General features: G+C 44.1%; 1 protein-coding gene across 3 annotated transcripts in view; it reads left to right on the top strand.

The window, feature by feature from the left end:
* COL14A1 (collagen type XIV alpha 1 chain) overlaps positions 1 to 26,091 on the top strand; it is a 513,241-nt gene that overhangs the window by 387,999 nt on the left and 99,151 nt on the right. For all 3 annotated transcript variants that reach the window (XM_085605041.1, XM_085605042.1, XM_085605043.1), the window contains 4 exons: positions 1,283 to 1,421; positions 3,758 to 3,900; positions 19,333 to 19,442; positions 25,323 to 25,481. In XM_085605041.1, coding sequence (XP_085461167.1) covers positions 1,283 to 1,421; positions 3,758 to 3,900; positions 19,333 to 19,442; positions 25,323 to 25,481 — 551 coding nt within the window. The remainder of the gene's footprint in view (positions 1 to 1,282; positions 1,422 to 3,757; positions 3,901 to 19,332; positions 19,443 to 25,322; positions 25,482 to 26,091) is intronic.

Raw genomic sequence — 26,091 nt, 5'->3', positions numbered from 1 at the left:
CCGCCTGGTAGACTTAGCCTTCAGCCGATCCACCTCTGCTTTGCCCGACATGGTTGATACCAAGCAGGTCGGTTCAGATAAGACGGGTCCCTCTCAATAAAAGGAATCAGGGGTGATCAGTTCTGCAGTGGGCCACCAGAGTAGCCTGCAGAGCGTCCATAGGGTAATAAAGCCACCAAGAGCTCTCCAGGGGCAGGGCTGACAAAGGGAGAGAAAGCGAAAGTGAAAGGACGGGGACCTCCATCCGACTGTTCACACCTCGCCTGGCCGTTGTTGTTCAACTAGAAGTCGGGCATCCTGCCAACTCTAGCGCCTGGCATCCCTCGGAGATAGGCCGCAATCTTCCGCCAGGCATAAGTCCGGTTCCCGGTGGGCGATCCGACCGCGGGTAGCATCAATCGCCTCCCTGACAGGTCATCCACACGATGCCATGCATACCGACAGGATTAGAGACAGGATAGTCGACGGAGGGCACGAGGGTCTCGGGAGCTCAGAGCTCACGCGGCCATCTTGGTCAAGCGCTAGGCTCCTCCCCCCCAGACAGTGATCTTTAGTTGATAACAGATATAGTTGGATGTCATTCATGCATCAATTCAGGACAATGCCTTAGTGGAAGTGGAGATTTCAGTTGGTTCCACATAGAGGATCACCAGTACCGGGACAAGTATTGGAATCTGGGGGCGAGCAAGCCTTTTAGGCACAAAGTTGTCTGTCAAAAAAAACGAGGTGAAACGCACAGGACAGTGTCAGAGATGCCCATGCAAGTGGATGGGATCTCCACTGGGCCTGATGATCAACTGTGTTGAAGGTCACGTAGAGGTCTAGAAGGACTGGGAGACAGAAGTCTCAATATTCAATGATCCACCTCACTGACAGCATTTGTTTGATGTGGAGTAGTAGATCAGAACTTTATAATAGTTCTCTGTAGAACTCTTCCCAGATGCAGGAGGTGGGCAATGTCATGGTAATAGTCAAAATTTCAGGTGGTCTCAAACATTGCCTTTTCATATAAAATATGGTAGCCTTTTTTCATATTTTACGTGATTCACCATACCTTTGGAAGTGAACGTGCAGCAAACTTCAAACGTGAATTTATAAATTGTACAAAGTAGAAAAAAAAATGTAACTCTGTCTATTATTAGTTAGAGCAAAACATCATTACAGGTGGCAAAAGGTACAAGCTGGGCTATTCATAGCCCAAAATGGCATCAAACATTTGCCTATTATTCAGTCGAGTTGCCACACAAACCGCGTAAAGTACTTTCTGATCCCTGTTTTGCAGGTTTTAAAATGATGGACATGTTTGGGTTGGTTGAAAAGGAGTATTCGGCAATGGATGGTGTTTCGATGGAGCCTGGTACCTTCAATAGCTTCCCATGCTACCGACTCCATAAGGATTCCTTGGTTTCTCAGCCAACCAAGTATGTACAAATGCTCACAATTTACAAGAACTGTTCCTTACATTTATGCTCTCCAGCCTGAGGATGTTACACGCAGACGGCGCAATTTACATAAACAGTCATATAATGTTCCATGTATGATGCACACCTTTTCACGGTTGTAATTTGTGCCATGATGATTGACTTTTTAGGTCTGGCGTTATCCACGACCTTTTGTTTTTAGTGCCAATTCAAATACCATACATACTTTCTTACAGGGGCTTTCAGTCAGTGCTCTTCTTCTATTGGTCTGGTGTTGTGTCATTCACATTTTGCTTCTGCGCACCACAAACTACAGCACTGTATACGGGGTCCGCCCACTTAGGTCATTGGCTCACCCGTCTTTGAGTGGAGCATTCTGCTCTTACACAGTAGTTCTCTTTATTGCCAGGGACTACTGGTGCAAAGTTTGCTTTTACATTACGAAAATATGTTTTAGACAATGCATGTTTTACCTAGGAGAGGAACTTGGAGCTCACCCAACACGGCTACCAGGCCAGTCGATTATGACGTGTATTCTTATTAGGGAAAAAAAAGCATTGGCAAAGCCAACAGGTCTGCTGCCAATACCAATGCTTGTTTGACTTTGATGTATATAGCTTAACCATATTGTCAATAAGACATGCCACTTCATGGTACTTCACAAACAATTCTGATGTTAGCTTGTTTTATTAACTCTGTATATGCTGAGTACATACAATTCGTATTTTCTAGAAGCATATTATTAGAAGGATCATGTTCCTTTTAATTATATTTTTCATTTGTTTACCTTTTTCCAATGACAAACGTTTCTCCTTACAAAATCTTTTCTTCCTACTTATCCATGCATTCTGCACTGCTTACCCCTGTTTCATTCAAGCGTAAGTTACAAGTTTATACAGGTGCGGAAAGTGCATTACAGAAAGCCTTTAAAGTTACCACTGCACGGATGTTCACCTCATTTAATATTGCATGCCTCACCCGCTCGCCTGGCTCTTCCTTAAGAATGCATCTGTATATACAGCCCTGGGCAACAAGCAAGTGTGTAATGTATGCATACTTGGCGTTATTTCCACAGATATCATCTCTGCATGCTGTGTTAGGCGTAGCTGGCTTGTGGGCCAAGTTATGCATGCATACATTACATCCTACTCCAGTGCCCTCCTTACACTAACTGAAAATGATGACGATGTGTACAAGGCGAACAAGCTCTGTGCACATACGAACAGTTTGTGAATTATGCTTGTTTCCTGTGTGCCAAAAAGTCACTGCTGCCTACATGTTCGGTATGGCAAAATATGTCACACGCCTGTGTGTGTCCTTTAACGCCTGTGTGAGGGCCTGTCGTGACGTCTTCACATGGTTCCATCCACGTTGTCTTGCGTGTCTTGTATATTGATTGACATCATCCTGGCTGGATAATCAAAGTCCAGCATAGACTTAGCAAATACAATAGCCCGGGCCACTGTAATTGTGCGATTCTACAGCTGTAGCTTTTTGCGCATAATGATTGACTTACCGCATTTCCCACATAATCCATCATCTGCTGCATAAACTGCAGATATTAACAAATTAAAAACAAATTGTTTCTACCTCAAACAGATTGAAAGTTACTAAAAACATGGGCATGTGCACAGTAGACGGCTATTTGCAAAGGTTAACTGGTCATCTTTCAGATGCTCATGTCTGTATATGGTTGTTGCCCAGACAGTACTGACATGTGTAAAAATGACAAAATAATGAAGTAATACTATCAAAAAATGTGCAGCATTATTCCACATATTTTGCCTCGTCTTGCTGCATAATTTAGTCAACCCTGCTGCATAATTTGGTGCTTCCCTGTCGCACAATTCCAGTGGTCCTGACCACAGCTATGCCTTTGTCTTTTGTGTGGCACATGACTGAAGTCATTCATTAACCTAAATTTAAGCAGATTGTTTCGGACATTAGACAACTCTTTCCCATGACAAAGCTTGCGGCGTCACTTTAGTGGAAGCTGACTACTGTGGCATTGCCCTAGAAGCAGCGAAGGTTTCCAACCAATTAGTATAACATGTGAAACCTATGAAGGCCCACGACTTCTGATTTAGGTTTATTAGTCTCTTGTATAGCACCAGCTCTCCTAAGGCTTCCAGCAGGACGCATCACTAAATAAGGAAGCCATGTGCGTCAAAATGCGGAAAACGTCTTCGTGGCACTGCAGCACGTGAGCGGTGCTGAGAATGATACGTCCATCAAACACAAACTGAGCCCTCGCCTCGGTCTGTGAATGCTCCTGTTTGTTATACTGTGAAGGGCTTGTTTTCTGCTTCATTCAGGATGTGTCTTGTCTTTTGCAGGTATATCCACCCTGAGGGGCTGCCCTCAGATTACACCATAACCTTCCTCTTCCGGATACTTCCGGACACGCCCCAGGAACCCTTTGCTCTGTGGGAGATTTTAAACAAAGCCTACGAGCCAATCGTTGGGGTTATTTTAGACAGTAAGTGTGTTCATTATTGTTTCGAAATAGCGTTCCAAGGTTCGTCCCAACTGGAGTGTTCTGAACAAAGCTTTACACTTCTTATTTCCTCATCGACCTTTCCTTTGTGATTCTCTCTGCTTCTAGCTGCTATATTCTTAGATAACTGGACCTTCTATTTCTTCTCCTTGCCACTGGAGAGGAAATTAATCAGTGGTTTGTAACTGTTTCTGCTTTCTCACATAATGTATTGGTTGCCCACTCGGAGGAGCAGTTAAATAACATTAAACAATGACGAACCGCCCCAGGTGGAGATATTAGTGGGTACAAATATCGTATCCGTGCAAGCTAAGGTTTCTTATACAATGTGCCATTTTTTTAAACCATTTTGTACCTTCTGTCCCTGCATTGACAAACATTCTCAAGGATTCGCAGAGGAAAACCTGCCTCCTGAGGTAGGTTTCTGTGAATTGTTTTAAATACCCATTGTAAGCTGCACTGGATTCATACACCCAGCACAGTGACAAGAATTGGCTGGAAGAGATATGCCACGGTGGCTGGAACTGCTTTCTTTGGAACATGGAGACCTAGATTTGAATCCTGGCCACTGCACTTAACTCTAATCTACATCGTGTGATTCTGGGCAAATCCCTTCATCTCCCTGTGCCTATAAAAGTGTAATGTAGAACTGTATTTGCGAAATCCCCACTTAGTGTGCACGATTTTGTAGATTGTCTCGAATTCTTCCCAAGTAGTATACAGTGCTCTGTTGCTTCCTAGCTACGTTTCTGCTATAGAAAGTAGAGTAAATAAATAATCTGTGCAGTCATAATGCTGTCACCTGAAACATTCTAGCAGCAATGATAGTTAAAATGGGAGTCTTATGGCTCTGCAAACCTGTGTTTCACTAGCATGAAGGACCGTCCATAAAATACGACTCCTCTCTTTTCTATGGCTATCCAGCCTGGTAGTGTTTTGAGGTATGGACTAGTCTGGTGTGGTTTATCGTTAGGAACAGAGAAGGCATTATGAGATGCTATAGTGGTACATGGGATTCCGTAGTGTGATGTCATGCAGAACAATAGTATGCCATGTGTGGTATAGTGTATGGTGGAGTGGTGGCATGTGTAGTGTCTTATTGGGTGGTGTGGTGTCTTGTATGGCATCAAGCTTTCTGGAAAATTGTGTTAGAGTATGGTCTAAGGTTATGTGCTTGGCCATGTTGTGTAATTTTATTCGTTTTATGTGGATATATATATAAATGTGTATATATGTGTGTGTGTGTGTGTGTATATTTATATATATACATATGTATATAATGTATAATGAAACATATGAAACATGACACTTAAGGATTGCCCAGCCTATCCGGTTGGGGCTTGCAAGAGGGCGCCACCACCAAATATTCCAAACGAACAACACTCCTCCATAAAGAAGTACAACAAGCCCACCAGCCGGTTTTTAAGCTAAAACGTCCTTTATTTTGGCCAAGGCACAATGCTGCAAAACAAGCTTCGTCCCTCCTGGGTCTTAATCATATGCAAATGCTGAGTAGTTACTCATTCATCTTTTTTAAGCACATGGTACACCAAAACTGTGGAAAGACTTCCTTTCAGGTGAGTTCGAATTCAAGTCAATGATATTTTTAAATCATATTTTGGAAGCAAACAAAAGCATTCTGCGGCTGCTTCTGCAAGTCTAAAATGACTCCTTTCTCAACATTTCAGAGATATTCTCACATTTATCTCAATTCAGTCAATAGCAAGCCATCCCCGGACCACAGTGTCCACAATGCATTTAGTTTGTGATGGTCAAGAACTTACTTCTTTTGCCTCATAGTAGTCAATTTCACTGCACAGTAACCAAACTCCCAAAAGACGACACCTCTGCCTTCACATTGGTTATTTTTTTTCAAACCAAAAGGATGTTTAAAGGGCCTTAGTGCACATGCAAAGGTGCTTGCTGGTCTGTGCTGAGTTAAAGTTAACGGTTACAGGGACGTTATAGTTAGACTGACATCATTTGAGATGTCATTAGGGAAGTTATCAGTGATGTCACTGACCATGCCACGAGTTGTGTAATAAGTGAGGACATAAGCAGTGCATTGCCGAGGTGTGAGTTATAGGTAGATGAGGTAACTATAGCTGCTGAATTTCTCTGGTTTTGTACGAGTGAAATGTGAGCCTAACTATAACATCCCTGTAACCTTTGTTTTTTTCATTGAACTTCTAAGGTTTTTTAAATTCTATTTCCTAACTATAAAGCCCCTGTAACCTTTGTGTTTTAGTGAATGTCTAAGGTTTTTTTAATTCTATTTCCTAACTATAACATCCCTGTAACCTTTGGTTTTTCCATTGAATATTTATATATATGGCCAAGCATATATATATATATATATATATATATATATATATATATATTACCTACTGGCGGTCGCCAGTAGGTAGTTATAGTTAGGACCACGTTTCCATAGGAAAACCTCAACATTCTATTTTGAATAACTTTGGCGCCGGTCGACGAATCCTCGCGAATTTCTCAAAATAGGTGGGGCGCTACGCTCCGCTCCTACCCTGAAAGTCTCGGGGGGATTCGTCAAGCGGGGGCTGAGATAAAAGGGGGGTCCCAAAACGCGTTTTTCCCATGCATTTTTCCATAGGACCTTTAGAACGAGCTACAGCCCGAACGGCTGAACAGAATTACTAGAAATTTGGCAGAGAGGTAGTCCCTAGGTCAAGGAAGTGCCTTTTGTAGGTTTGGTGTAAATCTGTTCAGTAGATTCTGAGAAAATAGCCTTTAAATCAATATATATATCTGAGCCCGCTTACGGTACGCTTACGGTACGCTTACCGTACGCTTACCGTAAGCTTACGGTGGCGTGCGCGAGCGCGATTCTGATTGGCTCTTAGATCTTAGTAAACATTCGAATCGGCCGAAACCAGGAAGCGGCGTCCGCCATTTTGTCTCTCGCACTGAGTGTTGTTTATCAAACATGATGGCCAAAAACATGTTACGGGGCTGTTTTGACAACTCCCTCCCACATAGTCATGTTGAGGGAGTCCCCAAACATCCCCCAAGAGCAAAAACGGTTTTATTTTTTTTTCGGCAATTTCGCGGGGTACGCTTACCGTACGCTTACCGTAAGCTTACCGTACGCTTACGGTAAAAAAATAAAAATAAAAAAAACACTATCCACACTTACCCCACCCCCTGTGCTTTTGGTGGCCGCAGGCCACCAAATGTGCAGGGCTTATTAATAGAGAAAAAAAACGTAATTTTGGCAACATGAAATTATAAAATCGAAATAAAAAAAACACTATCCACATTGACCTCACCCCCTGTGCTTTTGGTGGCCGAAGGCCACCAAATGTACAGGGCTTATTAAAGTTGATAAAAACCGTGCACGGAACGAACTGTGTTAAGTGGGCGCGCACGCCACAAATGGCGTAAAGTAACTTAGCATTTAAAAAACCGTACAAATTCACTGAAAAAACCATAGGTTTCACACACGTTATAGTTAGGAAATAGCATTTAAAAAACCTTGCTAATTAACTGAAAAAACCATAGGTTTCACACATGTTATAGTTAGCTGGACATTTTACTGATAAAAAACCAATGAAATTCCCCCGTTATAGTTACTGTAGGCAACTATAACTCACGCGACCGTAATCCTCTGCTGATGACATATGTGTCTTTATGAAAAAAAAATATTTGTAATATATGTATAGCTAAAATTTAATGGAAGAAGATATGGGCAAATAAGTGTCTAAATACAGTATTAGCATCAGCAGAGGATTGCGGTCGCGTGAGTTATAGTTGCCTACAGTAACTATAACGGGGGAATTTCATTGGTTTTTTATCAGTAAAATGTCCAGCTAACTATAACATGTGTGAAACCTATGGTTTTTTCAGTGAATATATATATTTATATATATATATATATATATTTCCTTTTCTAACTGCTGTAAACAAAAGACAAAAGTTGCTACGATTGCCCAATTTAATGGTTTATAGTGTTTTGAACTGCTGAATTGGTGATGTGACCAGATGATCACACCAAATGCTTGCTGGCCCATCTTGCTGGCATATGCTAGTAAGTAGAGCTATGTGGTGGTTTTGTATGGTGTGGATTTACGTGGTGTATCCTGGTGTGGTGTGGAGTTTAATGGTGTGGAAGGGAGAGATTATGTGATGTTATCTTCAAATTTCTACAGGTAACCATTGAAATGGGCCTCAATAATGCTAGATCCTTCCCCTAGCACACTAGTGAGCTTTTCGACATTAGCCAAGAATTCCCCTTAGATTTTTGCCTTATTGCAGAATCATGGCTAAAACGAGGGTTGGAACCATTAGTTACAGAAGCTACTCCATCTACCCACAACTATATGCATATGGACAGAGACAAACATAAGCATGGAGAAGGTGTCGCTATTTTTATCTTTAAAACGTGGCATTTCTCCATACTCAATTCCCTAAACTCTCAAAAGCTCTAAGATCTAACCTTAATCAAAACACGATTTGACATGTATGCTTCTCTGCTGTGCTCCTTAAGTCCTACTACCTTCCACACAGACTTCTCTGATGCTAGCACAGATTTGTTTTACCTCTCAGTCCTCACCATTCGTCCTCTGAGACTTAAACATTCATATAGATGATCTGAATGAACCCTGAGCTATCCAGATATCTTACAACAATTCATAAATACCTGTACACACCATTACATGTCACACCTTAGATTTAGTTATTGGTCTCTCAGATAGCATTTCTAACATACAAGTGCTTCCAACTAGGTGGTCCAGTTATTACCTATTGATTGAAAACGTCCATAATAAAATTCCAATCCGGCGTTTATCTTTGCTGAAGTTCCCGTACCGTCCACCTCTGTGAACTGCATCAGAATCGCCCTTACCTGTCAGTGGAAAGTATACATATGGCTATCCCTGCTATAATTTGCTTGAGACTGGATCTTGATCTACCTGGTTGTATTACACAACCACACTTGCCTAAACCACGCAAGCTTTTACCACGTGGTCTTTACAACGCCACGTCTTTACCTTGCATGCCTTTTACCATGCATGCCTTTACAACGATTGTATGTATGTGAAGGCATATATGTGTGAAAGATGCCACCCCAGCCCCCCTGCCCTGAGCCCTAAATTCTGGTCCTCCTGCGTTCTAATCTATGTGCCCCAGCCCTATTAACTAACTACCCCAACATCCTACCATGAGCCCTAAAATCTGGCCCACAGCCCAAAAAAACGACCCCAGCATGCCGCCCTGAGGCCTAAAACTCGGCCTCCTGCCCTAAAACCGGACCCCCCTTGCCCTCCCTCCCCGGCCCCAGCCCAACTTCCCAAGCTGCATCCTGGTCCTTCCAGCAATGATCCTTCGGGTTCCTCTCCCTGCCTGCTCAGAGAGCTAGAATGCCGACTGCCTTAACCACGCATATGCGTGGTTAAGGCATGTGCATGGTTTAGGCAAGTGTTGTTCAGCTTGCGGGGAAACGCCACGTGCTAAAGTCTGAGTTGTACAGGCTGTTTCCCGATCTACCTTCGTATAAAATCGACTTTCCAATCCCTTCTTTCCAATCAGCAAATCTTGTTGTTAGATGCCCATCGCTTGTGTTCGACCAATCCTATTAGGCACTTTTACACTGGTTGCCTAGACAACAGTGCATTATCTTCAAACCCCTCTGCATTGTTCGTCTTTCACTCTTTAGAAAAACTCCAGATTTAATTTCCAAACTCTTGTAGAGATATTATTTTGCAAGAGCTCTGTGATCTTCTAAGACCTTGCTTCCCTTAGTCCCTAGATTCAAGATAGCTTGCATCAGGAGTCACTCTTTCTCAGTTTGTGCCGGAAGCTTTGGAACAATCTCCCCAAAGGACTACAACTGTACACCACGACTCCACCTTTAGAAAGTCTTTGAAAATACTGCTGTTATATTAATCTGCCATCTTAAATTCTCTCTGATGCTGCCTTTACCACATAGCGCCTGGAGGTCTTTGAGTAAAAGAGCACTCTACAAATTACATGAGAACAATAAACACTGTGTACCTGTGGCCACGGAGATACTGAGCTATGGTGTTTTTGCTGCGGGGTGGCAATGTGTCATCTGCCCCAAAAGTGTTGTGTTCGGGTTACATTTGCCATGGTCTGTTAAGGATGTGTTGGATTGATAGAATTCTGGGGCAAAGTGTGGTCTGGAACAGTTTGGGGTCATATGGTGTTGAATAATGGTAGTGCACAATGGTATATATGGAGTGATGAGGGCCAGTAATATGTCTATTTATGTAGTTTGGTGGTGTTCCAGTTGTATGGGTTGGCATGCTGTAGTATAGCGCAATGTGGTGTGGATGGTTTGTTGGTGTCTTTTGTGGTGTACCTTGTTACAGGTGTGGTATCTGAGCAGTGTGAAGAGATGCAATGTTGAACAAAGGTGAGTAGATAAGTGACCCTTGACCCTTTTTAGGCAGGTCGCTCCCCACGCCGCACAGCACTACCTGTGTACGCATACCCTCAGCCCAGCTGCCGCTGCTACTGACGTAGTGCGAGGCCCGTCACCCACAGGCTACCACCTGCGCCTCATCCCTGGTGTTCAGTGGTAGGCCAAAGGTTTGCTCTTGCTCGTGTTCTCTTGTAATTTGCTTTACCAATTTTATCGTATTATTTTGTTATTTCTCCTTCCCTCCTGTGCCATTACTGTGCCCTTCTGCCTTTTTTGCCCTTTTGCCTTTGTGTTCCCTGTAATTTGCTTACTAGTTTTTATCGTATTATTTTGTTATTTCTCCTTCCCTCTTGTGCCATTACTGTGCCCTTTTGCCTTGTTGCCCTTTTTGCCTTCTGTACCCCTCGCCAATCCTCACACCCATTCTCCCGCCGTCCCGTTTTCCTGCTGCTGCGTCCCCTGCGTCCCCATCCCCCGCTCTCCCATTCGTCCGCTCCCACCTACCAGCTGCTCCTCCCTCCCACCTCCCCTTCTTATGGTGGCCGCTGTGCCCGTCTGCGCTCGGACCATGCCCAGCACCAGAACCCCTGGCCCCTGCGAACACCACGACACCCGATGCCGCTATGATGCCAGCACCCTCCACGCACTCAACATCGGACGATCACACACCTGCTTCCTGGCTGCCCCGAAACGCACACAAGGACCCTTCTCCTGCTGGAACTGCAGCTTCACCAGCATCCGATCCGCAAATCTACCCACCGGGAAAGAACCCAACTATCTCAGATGCATCCTTCTCAACACCCACTCCGGCCACAAACACGCCATTGAACTCTGGGACCTACTCGACTCAACCTCCCCAGACGTCGCCTTCCTGATGGAGACCTGGCTGAACCCCTCCTCGGCACCCGACCTCGCCATAGCCATCCCGGACGCCTACAAGATCAACCGCAGGGACTGCACCAATGGAGTAGGAGGAGGAATCGCCATCGTCCACAGGAACACTCTCAGAGGCTCAACCAACACTGACGACACCTTCAGCACCGCCGAACACCTGCACTTCCAGATCCACACTAATTCCAACACCACCCTCAGAGGAATCCTTGTCTACAGACCCCCGGACCCTTACCACAGTTCAGCGACTCCATCGCCGACTTTGTCAGTACACACGCCCTCACCCCCACAGACTACATCCTTCTCGGGGAATTGAAATTCCACCTCGAGAACAACAACGACTGCAACTCCACCACCCTGATCGACAACCTTGCGAACCTCGGACTCAGACAACTCGTCACCACACCCACCCACTCTGCTGGTCACACGCTTGACCCCATCTTCTCCGCAAGCTCCCACGTCTCCTTCAACCACACCACCGAACTCCACTGGACCGACCACCACTGCATCCACTTCACCTTCCAGAAACCCAACACGCCCCACCGCACCCAACAGATCCCCTGCCACTGCTGGAGGAAAGTCACTGAAGACCAGCTAACCACCACCCTCGCCCGGAGCCCACCCACCGACCCCGACACCGCCGCCCGCAACCTCAGACAATGGATCGACGACTGCCCAAAACCCTCGCCCCGATCAAGAAACCCTCCAACAGACACACCAGCAAGAAAGCCAGCTGGTTCACTGAAGACCGCCAGGCCTCCAAGCAAACCTGCCGTAATCTAGAGAAGAAATGGCACCGTTAATAGACATCGGACAGCTACGCAGCCCACAAGAACGCCACCCGTAGACACCATCACCTCATCAGATCGGCTAAAAGAGCCTCCTTTAAAGACCGCCTAGACAACAACGCACACAACAGCAAAGAGCTCTTCAACATCGTGAAGGAACTCTCCAACCCCAGCTCCAACACCAACGCATCCCACCTTCGCAAGACCTGTGCGACTCCCTTGCCACCTTCTTCCATTGCAAGATCGCAGACATCCAGGACGGCTTCAACGTCACGACCGCCCCGACAACCACTGAGACCTCCGTCCCCACGGCCACCATCCACACCGACCCCCTGCTCTCCTGGCCCAACATAAACGACAACGACACCATCAAAATCATGAACACCATCAACTCCCGATCTCCGTCAGACCCATGCCCACACCACATCTTCAACAAAGCCAGCACCACCATCGCACCCCATCTCTGGAAAGCCATCAACATCTCCTTCGAGATAGCAACCTTCCCGGAGAGCTGGAAGCACGCCGAGATCAACACCCTACTCAAAAAACCCAAGGATGACCCCAAGGACCTCAAGAACTTCCGGCCCATCTCCCTGCTCCCGTTCCTGATGAAGGTCATCGAGAAGACCGTCAACAGACAACTGACCCGCTACCTCGAGGAGAACAGCATCCTGGACCCATCCCAATCTGGGTTCCGCATCAACCACAGCACCGAAACTCCCCTCAGTGCCGCCACCGATGACATCAGGGCCCTGCTGGACAACGGAGAAACCGCGGCCCTCATCCTCCTGGACCTGTCAGCCGCCTTCGATACTGTTTGCCACTGCACCCTACTCACACGCCTCCATGAAGCTGGGATCCGAGACAAGGCTCTGGACTGGACCACCTCCTTCCTCCCCGGCAGAACCCAGAGAATCCCCCTCCCCCTTTCCGCTCCGAAGCCACCAAGATCATCTGCGGCATACCCCAGGGCTCATCCCACAGCCCGACATTGTTCAACATCTACATGGCACCGCTCGCCCACGTCGCCCGACTGCATGACCTCAACATCATCTCCTACACCGACGACTCCCAGCTGATCCTCTCCCTCACCAAGGACCCCCTCACCGCCAAAACCAACCTCCACGAAGGAATGAAAGCCGTAGCCGAGTGGATGAAGAACAGCCGACTGAAGCTAAACTCGGACAAGACGGAAGTCCTCATCCTCGGCTCCACCCCCTCGGCCAGGGACGACTCCTGGTGGCCGACTGCACTGGGAACAGCTCCAACACACACAGACCACGCACGCAACCTAGGGTTCCTCCTCGACTCCACTCTCTCCATGACAAAGCAGGTCAACGCCGTCTCGTCCTACTGCTTCAACACCCTCTGCATGCTCCGCAAGATCTACAGGTGGATCCCCACCGAAACAAGAAGAACGGTCACCCAAGCCCTCGTCAGCAGCAGGCTGGACAACGGAAACGCCCTCTACGCAGGGCCTCGGCCAAACTCCTGAAAAGACTTCAACTCATTCAAAACGCCTCTGCACGCCTGATCCTCGACATCCCTCGCCGCAGCCACATCACACCCCACATGAGAGACCTGCACTGGCTCCCTCACACAAGAGGATCACCTTCAAGCTTCTCACTCACGCACACAAGGCACTCCACAACACCGGACCAGCATACCTCAACAGACGACTCAGCTTCTACACCCCCAACCGCCAGCTCCGCTCCGCCGATCTCGCCCTTGCCACAGTCCCCTGCATCCGAAGAGGGACCTCCGGTGGCAGATCATTCTCCACCTTGGCGCGAAGACCTGGAACACCCTCCTCATCCTCCTACGGCAGACCCAGGACCTGCTAACCTTCAGAAGACTCCTCAAGACCTGGCTATTCGAGCAGTAGCAGCCCCCCCCCAGCGCCTTGAGACCCTCACGGGTAAGTAGTGCGCTTTACAAATGTTCTGATTGATTGGTTGATTGATAAGGAAACCCGACAGACAGCGCCATCCTTACAGGGAGGGGTGCCCAGAATGCTGCAGCTTTTCACATGCTCGGTCTCCTTGATCTCTGGGTGCAGTGAAGATGTAGGTTTGTGGAAAGAGCGTATGAGTAATGAGAATAGGTAGGCGAGCATCGTGTCTGACTGCAGAGTTTTTGGCATTGGGTCCTTTGTAGCCAAACTGGGTTATGCGGAAGATCAAAGAGGGCCGTGTCCTTAACTCTTATGATCCCATTTGAGGACTCCCCCGAAAAGGAGACCCTTAGATTTAATATTAGGGCATGTCACATAGCGCCATGCCCGGTAACCCTTAGGGTTGTGTGACCCATAACCAGCCTATTGAAGGTAATAATCTCGGCCACACATCGACACATGATGTGTTTTTTATTACATTTCACTGGATTAATTTACTTCATTGTCCTGATTCTTTTATTTAAAAAAAATGATGTGCTGATTGAACTGTTTTCTGACTGTAATTTTTCCATGCATGGACCCATGTGCTGCCTACCCTCACCCTCATTTACATTCATGTCTTGAACATTTAGACGTGCCTCCTGGGGCTTAGTGATGGACGTGCCTTCCAGGGAGCAACCGCAAGAAGCCACCCCTGCACGGCCTCGTGTAGTGAGGTGTGAAGAGGTTATGCAGAGTTCAGGCAGAGTTTAACGAGGATCACCCCGGCCTCGCTCGCAGGTGCGCGTGCACGTACATGCCTCGCCCAGAACGTGCAGCAGCCTGGGGCAGTGTTCTCGGCCATGGAGGTCATCGTGTTTACTTTGTCATATCAATCACCTATCTGCACTGGGATATGGACACGCGGCGGATTCTTTCATGCCACTATCTCTATCTTTAAAGACGAATTGGTCCGAGCAGGTTTCCGTAGTCAGTCATATGCATAGGTCAGGCAAGTGGTGCATTTTTATGTCGGTAGCAAAATGACTACATGGCCCATAACACAAGCTCGAGTTTACTGACCAGAAAAAAATCAGCTATAGTTTAATCGAGAAGAGCAAGATTATAACGTGACTAGACATATTAAGAGAATACCTGACAGTGCTAAATATGCACCAAATACCTTAAAACATAATATATCAAGGAAGGAGTGCAAGTCATGCATGTATCTGTTCCGTACAAATGCCCTTCCTGCTCAGACAGTGAAAACTGTAGAGTAAAGCGTTCAGGAGTTTTCTTACATCATTTTACTATGAGTTCTGGTCTAACCAGAAGATCAGTGAGGGACTTGTTAAATCACAGCAAACGAGTGATGTAAACTACGTGCATTGCATCTCTCGTTGTTCCTCCTGAGTCTCACTATCGAGCACTGCAATCAAATACATCTCACTATCAAGCACTGCAATCTAATCTAATACATCTCATTGTCAAGCACTGCTGTCTAATCCATCTCACTACCAAGCACTGCAATCTACTCCATCTCACCATCAAGCACTGCAATCTAATCTAATACATCTCATTGTCAAGCACTGCTGTCTAATCCATCTCACTACCAAGCACTGCAATCTAATCCATCTCACTATCAAGCACTGCAATCAAATATATCTCACTACCAGGCACTGAAATCTAATACATCTCACTACCAAGCACTGCAATCTAATACAACTCACTATCGAGCACTGCAATCTAATACATCTCACTAACAAGCACTGCAATCAAATACAACTCACTATCAAGCACTGCAATTGAATACATATTATTATTATGCATTGCAATCTAATACTTCACTATCAAGCACTGCAATCTAATACATCTCACGAGCTAGCACTGCAATCTAATACATCTCACTAAATAGCACTGCAATCTAATACATCTCACTATCAAGTACTGAAATCTAATACATCTCACTATCAAGTACTGCAATCAAATACATCTCGCTGCCAAGCACTGCAATCTAATACATCTCACTATCTAGCACTGCAATCTAATACATCTCACTAAATTGCACTGCAATCTAAAACATCTCACTATCAAGTACTGAAATCTAATACATCTCACTGTCAAGCACTGCAATCTAATACATCTCACTATTAAGCTCTGCAGTGTAATGCATCTCACTATAAAGCATTGCAAGCTAATGTGTATCACTAGCACTGCAATCAAATCCATCTCACTATCAAGCACTGCAATCCAATAAATCTCACTGTCAAGCACTGCAATCTAATACATATTATTAGTATGCCTTGCAATCTAATACTTCACTATCAAGCACTGCAATCAGACACATCTCACGATCAAGCACTGCAATCTAATATATCTCACTATAGCACTGCAATCAAATACATCTCACTGTCAAGCACTGCAATCCAATACATCTCTCTATTAAGCACTGCAATGTAATTCATCTCATTATCAAGCACTGCAAGCTAATGAGTATCACTAGCACTGCAATCAAATACATCTCACTGTCAAGCAGTGCAATCCCATAGATCTCTCTATTAAGCACTGCAATCTAATCCATCTCATTATCAAGCACTGCAGTCTAGTACAGGACAAGAGCACCACTCTGGGCACTCATGCATGGCATCAAAACACATCCCACATAGACCTCGCTCCAAACAGAGCTTCTTGACGGTGCAGAGTACTACCTGTCTGATATTGCGCTTCCATGCCCCATCATGGGTATGAAGCACTATATTATCTCGATAGTGGATACCAGTCATTCCTTATGTGATGAGGATTCTACAGATTAAAGATCTTGACTGCTTCTCTTTAAAACTCACAGGGCTCACATTTTCATGTAACTAGCATTTTTCATATTTATGAGTCCAAAATTACAAAATACTAAGAAATGTGGTTTTGTGCAAACTGCTCTAGTTTGCGTTCCGAACCCCTCTTCCTGAGAAAGGTTTGCTTCGATATCCTCGTTCATCCTGTTTTCTCCGGGAGTTCCAGATTATTGGTCCAATTGCTGGATCTCATTTAGGCCCTCGCTTCCTCTCCTGCATTAATCCTGTTTGCAGAAAAAAGCAGTGTGCCCCACATCGGGATTATACGTATTGCATTAATACTGCACACAGCCTGTAAAAGGCAGAACGTGTTATTACTGTGTTACCCCCCTTTGTGAGGTCCAAAACTGAGGATGGTGCGATGTTTGTGTACACAAACAATACACTGCCCGGCAGTATCTATATGTTTGGGTTGTACCTTTTTCACTATATCGGATTTCGCATCTCAAAATGTGTACAGAGGCCATGTTGTGAACCACAAAAAAAATCAAATCTTTCACCCTCCGCCCTTAGATTTCAGCAAGAGTGTAGGGTGTCCCTCACACACTGATGAGGGCATGATTTTCAGGTAAAAGTATCCTAGAGATCGCCTGCCCTGCAGAGAGCAGTCTCCTGCCCCTCCCCCAACCCCCGCCAAACCCATATTTGATGCACAGTGCTCTTAACATGTGTATTTATTACCCCATTCTCCTCACTGGTTTGCGTCAACCGCTTGGATCCCATTAACATGACACAGATTAGTAAAATATATACGTTGACTGCGTTAGTGAATGTCAAGAATATGCTCACCTTCAGTAGGAAAGCATATCAATGTAAACATGTTCTGAATAAAGTTTTAAAAGCTATTTGTTCTAAATACACTTGTTTCCAAGTTTTATAAAAAGGAAAAAATTCAAAAATACCCACTGGGTTAGCTATTCACTAGGCCAGTTAGGAAGTGAATAAAAAATATGTAATCTCTGCATTAGTGGTTGAGAAGAGCTGTTTCAGTTCCTTGTCAAACAGATAATAAAGAACAGCCAAAGACTGCTTGGAAGTGAGGCACATATTAATGCAGTCCGGCCAGGGAAGGATTGTGTCGGCCCTGTGATTCTATGAGTTAGATTTTTCTGTTGTAAGTGGGGGTGGGCGTACCTGGCGAACTTCTTGTACAAGTTTGTTGTAATTAAGTGTAATTACGTGAAAAGCGTAATACAGCATTTAGCGCTATTTTCTTAATGCAAAATGTATCCTTGCATCCAAAATGGGCCCTGGGATGCATTATGTGATAAGGAAATAGCACTAAATGCTACAGGACGCGGGCAACAGTGGCCAGCATTGTTCCTCTGCTCCTGCGGTAGCATTTTTTCCCCAAACTAATTTCAATTACTCAAGCTGGTGTAGTTGCATAATTTCTGAAATTTTGTATTACAAGAGGAGTGCGTAGTTACTGAAATTACACCAATTACTCCAGTGTAATAAAAATGTTGCTCATGCCTAGTTGTAAGATGTCTTTGCTGCACAGTTGTCGAATGCAACCTGAAAAAATGACAACATATTAATAAGTATTTGATTGAAAGTCACACAACAAAAACTTGTATGAGAAAAGGAGCACGTTTCTTTCATGAAGTTGCTATAGCACTGGCTTCTGCCGCGATATTTCCCCCCACATTGAACTACTCCTGATTTCATAGGCACTTTCTCGGTTTCAGAACATGGCACTCACTACAAAATATTACCACTCCTCTGGGTGGACAGCACTTGTCTTCCACTGGGTGAATAGGAATTGCATGAAGCCTGGGTGGATAAAACAGGTTTTCATAAGCAGAACTTCCCGCCAGTAAAAGGCCCTGCTTATTACTGCTCCCCAGTCTGTAATAGGAGGAACGCTCTGCCTCGCAGAGACCCGCCCACTACCGCGCGGAAGGATCAGTACTTTTGTGTAATGAGGCCTTTCAACTCCCCTCCACAGTGTGTACCTGCAGTCCTTACTCTGAGCACTAGCTGCTGTCCAAGGCTGCTTGCATTGGTACCTGCTTGAATCATATATAGTCTCATCCTTGATGTATACAAACTATTTGCATTGTCTAACAATTAGGTGTGTAGGTCTGCTTGTGTGTAGTTGTGTGTTGGTCCAAGGGGGCACCTAGTCTATATAGGGCTATATTTTGGGGGTTTTGAGCACGTTTTATTCAAATGAAAGCGACACTCTGTCATATACAGATAAATTCGTGTTTGTGCTTGATTAAAACCATAACATTTTTCTGTTCCCAGTAAGCAAAATATGATATAGTCAGTTATTAAAGGACATTTCTTTCATATTCTTTTAAGTGTTTCAGCGGTACGGCAAATCTATTCGTGGAAATTACCTCTAGTATTTTCTGACTCTTTCTCAAAAATGACTTTTACCTTCTATCTAAAGTTATCAGTTATTGTATAAGAGAATTTAACTGCATTTGTGTTTTTGTTCCATCTCTCATGAATGAAATATGATAGATTTTCTGCCTGCGTTAACTTCTCTTTTCTTGACTGTTCTTTACTAAAGCAAGGTTGATCTTTCAACTTTGTCTTGCTGGTGCTTGAAGTCTGATGAAATTTAGTGAATGTAACATGAGTTTTGCTTTACAGATGGAGGAAAAACACTGACGTTTTTTAACTACGACTACAAAGACAAGTTTCAAACTGTGACGTTCGAAGGACCTGAGATAGGAAAGATTTTCTATGGAAGTTTTCATAAAGTAAGTTGACACAACCCCCACCTTCGTGCCTGACATACATTTATATTGCAAACATTACTATGTCTTGTAAAGACATGTCCCCTGCGGTATTGGCCTAGGCTTTATTTGATACAACTTCATGTAGACATCAGCAACAAGGAATGCAAAAAGTAATTAATAATTGCATACAAATAACGCTTCAGGAAAAATAAAATGTATGGGAATATTGCCCACGTAGCCATGGCATGGTTAACATTGTCTTCATAATGGCTCCTTTGTTCAAAATTGAGCAATAAAGCACAATAGACCATTCATGGGCAAGATATAGCAGAAATCCTATAGCTGTGTATAGAAGCCTATTGTTTACATTATATGGGGTTAGTAAAGAAAAGATGCAGCATTGTCAAATGTCTCTGATCTTTTCAGCATCTTAGTATCTGTATGTTTTGAAAGATGCAAACTAACTGAGGAAAGGCGACCAGATTTATAAACTGCACCAACTCAGACTAAATGACCCTTGAAAATTCCCTGTGTGATGTGTTTCTAAGATTATAATGCATTTTTACTAGAGTGCTTTCCAACGTCACCTCCTCATCTTCCATTTCCAGCACTGACAACACTTATTATGGTGACTTCAACCTTCCAGGGTCACCCAACATGGAAGCTGTGAGAGAATCTCAGCTGACGCACTTCTCTCTCAGCCTTGACTCTTACTTCTTAGAAGCTACTGCCAGCCTTAGCAATTCTGTAGAGTGTATCTTTCAACTGTCTTGGCAATACTGTAGAATGTATCTTCCAGATGTCTTAACAATACTGTAGAATGTATTTTCCAGCTGTCTTAGCAATATTGTAGAATGTATCTTCCAGCTGTTTTAGCAATACTGTAGAATGTATCTTCCAGATGTCTTAGAAATACTGTAGAATGTATTTTCCAGATGACTTAGCAATACTGTAGAATGTATCTTCCAGCTGTTTTAGCAATACTGTATAATGTATCTTCCAGCTGTCTTAGCTATACTGTAGAATGTATCTTCCAGCTGTCTTAGCAATACTGTAGAATGTATCTTCCAGCTGTTTTAACAATTCTGTAGAATGTATAATCCAGCTGACTTAGCAATACTGTAGAATGTATCTTCCAGCTGTCTCTTGCCTTAACCTAATCCCTCTCAACCACTAAACAACTTTGCAATACCATTTTATAGTGCATCACTAAATTATTCTGACAGTGATCAACCCAAACTCTATATGATCACTCGTAGATCCTTCAATAAAAAAAACACTGATATCTGACATGAATCATGTCTCTGTTTCTCCTACCCTTATCAACTCCCACCTTGATACTCCCAACTTCACCCCATCTACACTCTCCCTCCATTGTACCTTTGACACACTTTTACGCCATAAAAAGAAAAAACCAATGCCTCATGGTACTCTTAAATATTAACTTTTCAAAATTCACAATTAGGAAACTAAATAAAACCTGGCACTCTTCCACCTCTGCAGTCCACGCCCTTTCAATTTTCAAAACTGCACACACCTCTCACAAGCTTCTCTGGCATAAAGATAAATGTGATTTCTATATTTAAACCACCTTAGGAGCTCATAATGAAACTGAATCTCTGCCCAAAAAAAGTAAGAACTGTGTAAATCCACCCCACACCCTTCACACCACATTCTGTTCAGATATCAATCAACATCAACCACTTTTTTACCAACAAAATAGACATCCTGCTCTGTAAAATGGCTCTCTCCAGTCGAAATAGCATTTATAGATAGCACCCCTCTATGCTACTCCTTCAGGAATAGTTATCCTGTGGAGTCCTTCTGGCTGATGATATCACAATACAGCAAAATACCAATGGCATACAACTGTATCTTAAAGTATCAATCAATTAAACCTAATTTCTGATGTGTTGTCTGGTCACCATCCTATTCTGGATGTCTGTTGAAAAGATAAAGCTGAATCCTGACAACACTGTGCTCATGTGCTCATAAATGGAGGCAAACTTCCACCAATTATTGTAAACTGGTTTAGTTCTATGCAGCTTGATGGCTATTCTCTCACCCTTGTTTCTGTTGCAACTCTCTAATACTGGAACTTGCCTCTCTTAGGAGCATCAGTCTCCTCTAAAAGATCAAATATTTCCCCCATTACAGTATTTCTGTTCTACCTGACCTCCCATCAGAATTTAGTATTCTATGACTGATCCTGTTCACTTGATCTGTGTCAACTTTTGCTTTTGGAAAAATCACTTTGGTTTTTGTAATTGCTTATTGCCACACATGATTAGCCAATCGGTGGTAAAGCATCACTGATTTCTGGGTTTAGATTTCTGCTCTAGAAATAAATAGCCCTAATGAAACAAAATAAATACAAATAAATATGAGCGGACCACACAAAATAATGCAGTTTGTGAAATGCCTTTTCTGGCTCTGATGTGATCCCTGAAAACCGAAAAGGAGTTGATCGAAAATAATGCATTCATGAGAAGGTATGGCACATCTGCAACATAAAGGACCTGATTAATAAAGGTAACTTACAATTTTGAGTAATTTATACTTTGGAGTAAGTTGATTACTTTTCAGTATTCACAAACTCAGAGTATAAATGTACTACCACCACCTGTGTAAATTAATTGGCTTACTTTTTAGTGGGTGGTTGATGTCCCTCCTGAAACCCCTGTCTAACGCTCCTTAAACTCCTCTTACTCCTCCCTAATTCTATCCCCTTTTGTAGTAAGTCTGCCCTGTTTCCCACGTATTTTCTCCAGTCCCTCCCACATTTACTACTAAAACGTGTGTAGAGACCTGTAGTTGGGGTGGTGAACTCCACACACACATAAGTATAGGTAATGTGAAGACGTAAACTTTACATGTAGTTTGTGAATAGTACGTTCCTAACTGGCCGCAGTCAGTCGGTCAGCATGGCCCCCTTCACCTTGAATGCTGTTAACCTCATTTACGGATTTCCACAAGGATCCTCACTTGGCCCACTCTGTAGTACATTTTGTTGCACTGCAAAATGTACTGCAAAGTGATTTAGCAAAAAGGCGATGATGCTTACTTGTCCTGAAGTTGGCTCTGTGGAATCGAGTAGTAGATGCGCCCATTAAAGCCCTACTCTTAGATTGTCTTAGCTGGAGCCACATTGGTAGCTCACTTGGCTTATCTCAAAAGGACTTTTTTGTGATGGACCCAACTAACAGCAACATCTATTGGAACTCTTGGGGAGAGGAGTTGGCCTAACAGCTAGGGCGGTCGACCTCAAATCTGGGGAACTGGGTTCGAGTCTCAGCAATGACGCTGAACATCCTGTGATTCTGGGCAAATCACTTAATCTCCCCATGCCTAACAAAAAAAATGAATGTGCCCTCATGTAATGCAACTGGTGCTATGTAAAGCGCTCTGATACCCGATTCGGGTCAAATTCGCGCTATATAAAACTGTCAAAAAAAAAAGTCTGTTGTCAGAACAGTTTGGATGGATATTTGTGGTGGTTCCTCCCACTGGTTTTGGAGCCAGAGGAGTATATTTTGGAAGAACAGAGTGGTATTTACTCTTGTTAAGTTCCCACTGTCACCCACTCACCTTGAATGCATGCCATTAGGCAGATTTTGTCCTTCTTCTTTGTTATCGTGCATGAGTCCTGGATGAGTATAGCACACAATCTAACAAGTTCAGTCTTCACGTGTAATATTTTGTAACAGAGGGCAGATAGAATCATGGAGTCAATAGTGATGATCAGATGCTACCCAGCAAAAGTCATGTAAAAGATGATAAACAAACACCTAGCCACCCACTTCACAGACAACCACCTCCTCGACACAACTCATCTCGGATTCAGGCCCAACCACAATAAAAAGACTGCCCTCCTCGCCGCCACGGACATCCAGATGGTCACGGACAGAGGTGGCACAGTGGCCCTCAACCTTCTTGATCTTTCCGCTGCCTTTAACAGTCTCCCACCCCATCCTTAATCAACGGCTGCACAAAGCCGACATGCAAGGTCCCCCACTTTGCTAAGTTTGCTCCTTCCTGACAGACTGCACTCATTCAGTCAGCCCCATCACTGTGAATGTCGTCAACTTCATCTCAGGAGTTCCACAAGGATCTTTACTCAATCCCACTATGTTCAACACCTACATGACTCCACTCACCAGCATCATCCGCACCCACAGAAACAAAAAATCAAGTCATTTGCTAATGACACCCAGTTCATAGTCTCCCGTTCTGGCTGGACGCCAAACACCCAGACCAATTTCTCTGTCTGCATGACTGAAGTTGTCGGATGGATCAAAACCAACTGCCTCTCAAGCGCAGCACAAACAAGACAGAAGTGATCTTTGCCAAAGACACCTTGCTCTGGGACTCCACCTGGTAGCCTGACGAACTCAGAGCCACAACCCTCAAGGCAACTAGCAAAGAACCTTGCAATATTAATAGACAGCCAACTCACCATGACCTGCCAAGTGAATGCAGTCTCCATCTCCTCCTTCCACACGCTCAAGAAGGTCTTCAAATGGCTCCCCATCAACACTTGCCGAACCATCACCCAAGTCCTCATCAGCAGGATTACGGCAACACACTCTATGCTGGAATAAACAGAAGACTCCATACCATAAAAAAGTCACCCTTAACCTCTTACTCCACACTCACATCACCCTGCAGCTCAAAGAGCTTCCCTGGCTCCCAATCCACAAATGGGTTATTTCCAAACTCCTCACACACATATACAACGCCAAACACAACACTGGCCCCATGTACCTCAGAAACGTCGTCAAACCTATCAGACACATCCACTCAGCTGGACTCCTTCTTGCATATGCAGAACCAGATCCAGGGAATTGTCTTCTCCTACCTCTCTCCTTAAGTCTGGAACAACCTACCCCTGCAGATTAGAGCCACCTCCTCAGTTCTTGAATTACGCAGGAAACTGAAGGCCTGGCTCTTCACCCAGCCCCAACCCTGGCTTGGCCCATACTCCTGCTTCAGTGCCAGGATATCATCCAGGGTGAGTTGTGCGTTATAAAAATAATGCACATAAAATAAGAGGAATGCCCTCATGTCCCAATTGTATAGCATTTCCCTGCTGCTTTTAGATGCCTTGCAGAATTGGAAAAAGGTTTCAAATGCCTCACTTCTCAGAAACGGTTTGCTTAGCTTCTATGCCAGCTCAGTCTCACATTTCCCACTGTCAGAACTGCTGCTTTTTTAGGGGCATCACAAGGTAGCTGCACGGAGCCCCACCGGCCAGGGGGCGCCAGATTTCACCTAAAAACATAAAATCTAGACCCGTTGCTTTGGGAGTGGATGGCAAAATGTCAGTTCATGTAAAGTGCCCAAAAAATACTTAGCAGCCCTGTCCACACCTCACCCTTCCTCTGCTGTTGTAGTCAGACTTGACCAGTTTTTTTCTTATGCCTACAGATAGGGCTTCCTATGGTGAGCGAGGATAAAAATGTTGTCCGATAGAAGTAAATGAATACCTTCTTCACTGGTACAACCTTGTGGCATAATATCTTCAAACTCAAGATGCATCCAGGCACAGCTGGCGCAATCTACGTGCTTTGAGCTGTGAGTTCTAGACAAGATATAATCCAGTTCCATTAAAAAAAAATAGCCATTATATTAATTACGGCTTAATACTTCAGTTCACTGCATGGTAAAGTCAGTCATTTCCAATGTGCCCCTGAGCTATTTGTCTGACTGACACCATTTATTGTCAGGAAACACTACTAAATATTTAGATTTTTTTCTGTCTACTACTGTACTCTTCCCCCTGATATGATAATGCCTCATCCGTACTTTGTAATACGTTCGAAGATGTATGGTTAATTTTACCACTAACATTTTGTAGGTTTTATGCATGTTACCCAAATGAGTATCATTGTCTTTGTGCAGGTACATGTGGTCATCAGCAAGACTACCTCTAAAATCATTATAGACTGCAAACAAGTTGACGAGAAACCAATCAACGCGGCTGGCAACATCAGCACGGATGGCATTGAGGTGTTGGGGAGAAGGGTTCGATCCAAGGGGCCGAACGAGAGCTCAGCTCCAGTAAGTAGGATATTAATAGATTCATGCCAGTATTCTGGTGGGTGTGAGGCACTAAATGGCCTTTTTGTGGTAAGACTGGTCAGCCACTTGAAGGGTTCCAGATAACAATGCATGTGTATCTTCTAGCTTTCTGAAGATCTCGGGCTAGATTCACAGAAGTATTCTGAGACAAAATCCTAAACTTACTACTTTTGGTATTCACAGAAGGCATTTAGTAGTAGTAAAGTTAGGATATTGTCTTAAGTCTGTCTTAAGTCTGTCATAAGTTTGTCTTAAATTTGTCTTAAATCTGTTTAAAGTCTGTCATAAGTCAAACTTGAATCAAACTTAAGTCAAACTTAAGACAAAATCCTAACTTTTCTACTACTAAATGCCTTCTGTGAATACCAAAAGTAGTAACTTTAGGATTTTGTCTCAGATTAGTTCTGTGAATCGGCCCCCTCATTTCGAATCCCTCAGTAAATTTATGTGGTAACACCGCACCTCCATTGTCCGCTGCTGCCGAATTCGCGTTTTATCAGGAGACTTAATACCACATTACTCTGATTTCTGCTTCTCAGAATTAGGCATAACACAGCAATACTGGGTGTTTTATTTCTTTCTGAAGTGT

This window comes from Triturus cristatus, chromosome 5_1, assembly GCF_964204655.1.
Source record: "Triturus cristatus chromosome 5_1, aTriCri1.1, whole genome shotgun sequence".
NCBI classification, from domain to species: Eukaryota; Metazoa; Chordata; class Amphibia; order Caudata; family Salamandridae; genus Triturus; species Triturus cristatus.
The sequence above is the reverse complement of the archived record's forward strand: the minus strand, read 5'-3'. Positions and strand labels throughout refer to the sequence as shown.